General features: G+C 38.6%; 1 protein-coding gene across 1 annotated transcript; it reads right to left on the reverse strand.

Annotated features, from left to right (window-relative positions):
• Positions 1 to 3,605: 3,605 nt before the first annotated feature.
• Positions 3,606 to 3,967, reverse strand: C922_05743 (hypothetical protein; the record flags this gene model as incomplete). Its single annotated transcript, XM_008821314.1, has 2 exons — positions 3,606 to 3,696; positions 3,855 to 3,967. 2 exons carry the CDS (start codon positions 3,965 to 3,967, stop codon positions 3,606 to 3,608), a joined length of 204 nt encoding a protein of 67 aa, XP_008819536.1.
• Positions 3,968 to 6,086: the final 2,119 nt, after the last annotated feature.

A 6,086-nucleotide genomic window follows, 5' to 3' on the forward strand; every position in this document is an offset into this window, starting at 1 on the left:
GGGGGGGGGGGGCATCGTGTTTATCGTTCAAGATTCAGGGTTTAGGGTCTAGGCTCTAGGCTCTAGGTTTAGGGTCTCAGGGTTTAGGATTCAAGGATCAGGGGTTACGTTTTAGGGGTTAGGAATCGGGGTTTTAGGTTTAGGTTTTACGGCTCATGTTTTATTGTCTTAGGGGTAGATTGTCGGGTTTATGGCTCATGCTTAGGGTTATGTAGTAGGGTTTAGGTCTCAGGTCCTACGGTTCATTCTTTACGGTATTATTTTTAGTGGTTATGACTCATGCTTTATCCCTCAGTGTTCATGGATTAGGGCTCTGGCTCAGGTTTACGTTTTAGTCTGTAGGCTTTATGCCTGTAGGGTTTATTTTTCACGGTCCAGGGTTCGCCGTTCAGGTCCCCGGAGGTACCGTTTTGGGTTCACTGTTCAGACCTGTGGGGAGGGACCTATATTTTAGTTGCGTATGATTTGGCGACAAATCCATAAACTTCAGTCGCTCGTGATTAATCATCATTTTTGTGCGGTGATGTTCATGGCCACGGCTTCAGTACATTTCGCCATTTCGACTTATCCTTTATTTCTTGCCTGGGGTCGTCTTCTGGCCTTGCTCTTCACCCTACCTGTTCGCTACAGTCTCTCTCTTTATTGACCTGTTGGAACTCTGGGAGTGAAGGCCTGATCCTTTACATCCCAGGTATCCGGGGGGGGGGAGGTTTTAGGCTGCGGTTTGTGGGATTTTCTGTTGTGATTCAGATTCTACGACTTAGGTGATATATTTCGTTCTTCGCCTTGAAATCTTTAAATTTGAACTGTAGTTGCTTCTGCTTAGGTTTCGGTGCTAGGTGTTGTGCCATGATATTAGCCTACTGGGGTTAGGGTTTTGGACTTATCCTTTAAGTTCTACTTCTTGGGGGTTGTGCCTAGCAGACATTTTCTAATGGTCTATTTTCCGATCTGCAGATCTTATAGCTCTTGGATTTATGTTGTATTGTTCAAGTGGCAGTGTTCGCGATTTAATATTTAGGTGTTACCCTTTAAGGTGTAGCCCACAGATGTGATGGGTTACCCTTCAGGTTTTATCACTAAAGATTTTAGTTGTTAGGTGCCTATATTTCCACATAGTGGTAATATAATGATGTATCACTCACTGGTAATACGGGTAGAATGCCAGGATGTTATGCTTCTTTATTTCTGGTTTAGTATTCCTTCTTTAAGTCCAATTGTCTCGTTTCATACCTGGATGTGTAGTTAGTGCATCTTATTATTCATCCTTTTATAACTTGGCTTGTATGGACGACATGATGTTTGCTGATTTCCTGGTCTCATGCTGATGATTCAGGTTTCTCTTCCTGTTTCATGGGTTGGGGGTAATTTGGTGGCCTCGTCCCCTAGCCCTAGATTTTATATGGTATGACTTAATGTCGAGGAATCTTTTTGGTCGATTTAGATTTTGTTCCCAAGCATGGAAGTTTAGTGCCTAGGGCTGTAGTTTCCTGGTTTTATGGAAGCACCTTTATTTTATAGGTTGGAGGACTGAGGATTAGGAGGGGGGGTTCCTTGTAGTTTGTATGGTTCCTGTTTATAGCTTCTGATTTTAGGTTTAGGTTTTAAGGGGTATCCCTATTTTTGGGCTCCCGACTCCTTTGTTACTTCTGGTTGCTCCTGCATTATTCTGTATTATTTATTGTTAGCTTCTTTGGGTTCTTCTCCCCTTCTCTACTTATTAGGAGCAACTTATAATTTCTCTTCCCCTGCTGTCCATGCTTTTCGGTTTTAGGCTCACTATTTCGAGATTCCTTTTTTCTATTATGACTCAATCTCTTAGGGGTTCGCCTCCAGGTTCTTGGCTTAATGTGTACATTTAGGCTTCACGTTCATGTTGCAAAACTATCGCGTTAAGTTCAGAGTTTATTCTCTAGGACTTGTTTGCTCATGCTCTTGCGTTTATATTTCCTGGTTATTGCCCTTTCACGTATTTTTAACTTTTTAGCTTTCATTCCTTATGTTATATCTCTTAGCCCAGAATGATTAAGTTTCCAATTTTGGATTTATGCTTTGGAGTCTGAGCCCTGCTCCTGCTGTGTTAATTCCTGGGCTTTAACCTGTATGGAGCGTCAGGTATGGCTTAAGGCTCAGTGATGTTGAAGTATGTTCCATGCTACTTGCCCTGTGGACCACAGGCAATGCTTAGGCGTAGAGACTGGAAATGTATATCGCAGAGGTAGTTTTTCACTCCCCGCCCATTTCCCTCATTATATGGATTCTATCTCGTTCTACCTAACCTCTGCTGTTGGCCTCCCGTTTGAGGCTGTAGGTTGCCCCCATTATTGTTTATGCCTGCTCTCCTTTTGTTAGGCTCTTCTCTGGCTTAGGTTCCTGTAATTTCGAGTGCTGCAATTGTAGGGAGTTCTGTTAAAGAGTACATTTCTCTCTACACATTTTACTTGTACTTCTTGGTTTTTACGCTTCAATTTTACGCAGTTAGGTTGTAGGGTGTAAGCACCTATTTCATTTGGGTTTTACTCATGCATTGTTCTGTCGGCTTAGGGAGGTTTGTTGTTGTCTCAACTTTTATGGTTCAGCCTGTATTTCTTAATATTTAGTATTAATGCTTTATTTCTTATCCCTCCGGTTCGACTCTTGAGGGTATTTTTCAGGCTCTATCCTCTATGCTTACGTCTCCAGGTTCCTGTTTATGGCCGAGGGGTTTTCTTTATCCCTTAGCGTCCATTAGTACTGTTCGATAAGTTATTTTAGGCGGGTAAGATTCACTGATTATGTGCCTTCGGTTCTGTGATCATTCTTAGGTTCTTATGATCTAGGGTGTAGTTTTTGGGTTGTAGCTTTTGGGTCTTAGGCTGTATATTTCATGGCTTAGGTTCTACGTATTATCAGTAAGGCGCGTTCGTCAGCGTTTACTCGCACCCTCTATTCTTTATTTCTAGCGTTAATTCCTTACATATGTTTCCCTATTTTTGTTGGCCGTTTTTATTTCCTATCTCCTTAGGCTTAGGATCTTTTGCCATTTCTTGACGGTGTACGGTTCAGATTCCTTGGTGGCAGATTCAACTTCAATGTTTAGGACTTAGGGGATACCTTTAGTTTTTATCTCTGTTTGATGAAGTGTAGGGTGGTTTCTGCCTGGCCTAGGTTTATGTTCTATATTGCTTGGGTACTGTGCACTGTTCAGGGGTATGTGCTATGATTCATGCTCTAATGTGCTTTGGTGTATTTGGTCCTATTCTTCTTCAGGGTAGTCCCCCGAATGTCTCTGCGTTAGGGATCATGTTTAGGTTCTACAGGTATGACTTTGCGGCGCCCCTCTGCATTGCCTGTGTTTTACTTTTTATGGGGTTGAGATCTGTTGTATTAATTGGTTTCCAACGTCGAGTTGTGGTGTGGTAGGATTTATTGTGCAAGCTTTATGGTTAAAGGCTTCTGCCTCCTGTTTCTGGTTCTGTTATCAGCCTCTAAAGTCTATTCTTTACGGTTAGCCCTCTAATGCTGTTCGCTCCGGATTTACAGTTTGGACCTTAAGCAGCCCCTCACAAGCATCATTGCCCACTCTGCGTCCTTCGGTGGTTTTGGTTCTCCCTCGATTTACTTTATTATTTCCTTGTTCCTGTGGTAATCTTGTTCTGTTTGGGTTTCTTTACGGCGTCTTCTCTTATTTTCTTCCTATGGTGTCTTTTTAGAAGTCTGCGATGATAGAAGAACAGATATATTTGTAGATTCCTTATTATCCTCCTCATATTCAACATACTTTAACGGTGTTAATATAAAGATACGGAACAGTCAATGTTTAGACTCCGTCTTTTTACTTTATTGAGATATATACATAGGGACAACAGTCTTACTGAGCTAGTGTTACTTCGCTGGCTATCTTATTTTCTTCCTTCTCCCATAGGATATATTTGTAGAATCGGGGAGTTATACAGGCAACGATGACGCGCTGAATTATAGAGCACATATTCATCTATATTAATGTTAATCCATACTGTTGTAAGATCTTTTGCTGAACAGTTCTCTCTCATATTCAACTGTGTATCTTCCTGTTCGTCTATGTCACTACTGAATTCCTCTTAATAATATGGATATTATGGGAGGGGTACACAACACGTTTGCTGGTTCACGATTTTTTGAATGCTTTTATTGCAATGTCGCAACACAAGTTGAATGATCTGTATTTATCACTTGATTTCCTGCTTTTACAAGGAATTTGTACATATGACTCTGGAGTACAGGCGATTATAGGAAAGTACAGCACAACTGCTCGATCCACTCTTAGAGGAGATAGGTTGTCGGTTATGAATTCCACTGGTGTGTTCGAAGTCTCGTGTGGTGATAGAAAATATATGTATATGTGACATCCATTAAATTAACCTCCGTATTTAATTGTTCATTATAAAAGTCGCAGGGAGAGATATCATGCTTATTAGGGTTGTTCAGATAAAACTGTGATATATTCATACTATGACTGTTCGTATTTTATGTTTTATCATGCAGAACAAAGTTTATCATTTTGATATCACCAGCTTGAAATACAGACGAAAGGAAACGGATAAATAGTATATATCTTGTTACTTCTGTTCCACAGATACAGTTGTCAAGCCGTGTTAGAAGGGGAGAATATTAATACTGTGATCCAAATTCATTTGTTCTCCCATGTACAGAGATCTAAATAGCGCGCATTAGTTGGCAGCATCCCCATAGTTCAGACGAAATTGAGAGATTCTTTACTTATACTTAGAATATATACCGATTATAATGTCATTACGTACAATCAATCGTTTATATCGTAATTGTTAGATTACCGTCCTGTATTAATGTTATGTGCAGTCTGAATAAACATGCTTCTTCTATAAAATTATATCTATGACTATGATATATTATACAGTATACCCGCATTTTGGAGACATTATTCGGCTGATCCTTTAGGTGTTAAATCACAAATCTATCAATAACTTATTGCTACTAATTGGAAAAAGAAAGCAGATAATTAGTCGCGAGGTGGCTGTTAGCATGTTTATTATTAACCCGCAAGAAGATTTGTCCCCAATTTGTGATAAGAATATTTTAAATGTTTCTTATTGGGTGTCAATTTGCGATATTCACTTCGTATAGTTATCTGTATACGCACAGAGAGATGCTTCTATGAAAATTAGAAAGAAATTTAGGCGAAGAATGCACGACACCCTAAAGGAAGAAATGTGCACTTCCCTTTTTTTGATAAGAATGTAAGTAACGATCAGTGGGTTGAAGGGATCTTGTGATGTATGTTTGTTTCACTAAAATGAACTTCTCACTATAATGATAGTATATGAAAGGACATAGCCCCAGTTTGTATAATCTCTCCAGTACCTGTTAATTATTGTCTATAAACTATTATCCGTAACATTATATAAGGGCAGCTGTTGGTTATGTAGAAAGAATAATGGCATCCGATTTAAATGTGATTATTAGGAATTAGGGATGATATCGTAGGCTCTTATTAATATATTCTATTTGAGCGCGTCAATGTAATTATTAACGGAAGTATTTATATTTATTTATGACTGATGTTTATGAATCATTTCTTTCATGCAATGTTTTACTGAGAGTTTATTATGCATAAGAAGGATATTCATTCTTTCCATTAAATATCTTCTAGAGAAGTATGAGGCTTCTTATCTAAACAAGGAACTGACAAGTCAGTATGCATACTGTACCGAGTCGATACTGTCTGCTGATGTGAAAAAGGATGCTCAAATTAGGAGTAATGCCGTTGGCATATGTATACAGTAAAGTGTGAAATTCTGGTAGTAAATCAAAGATAGGTTTTACTCTAAGGAGTGGATCATATTAAAGAGGATATTCATAATGTGCTATTATGATACAAGACATGAACACTATATAAATATACATTTGATTTAAAGAGGTAATACCATAAGTATTAATAGACACCATTATGGACGTCCCTGTTTGTACTTAATAATTGTAATATGTAATAATGTAATTTTAAGTTATTGTATGTGCTAGTACCACTGTTGTTATAATTATATTGGAATCTCATTTTATGTTTTGTATTATCAGTATTAAAATATTAATAA

The sequence above is a fragment of the Plasmodium inui genome (assembly GCF_000524495.1).
Source record: "Plasmodium inui San Antonio 1 unplaced genomic scaffold supercont1.158, whole genome shotgun sequence".
NCBI lineage: Eukaryota > Apicomplexa > Aconoidasida > Haemosporida > Plasmodiidae > Plasmodium > Plasmodium inui.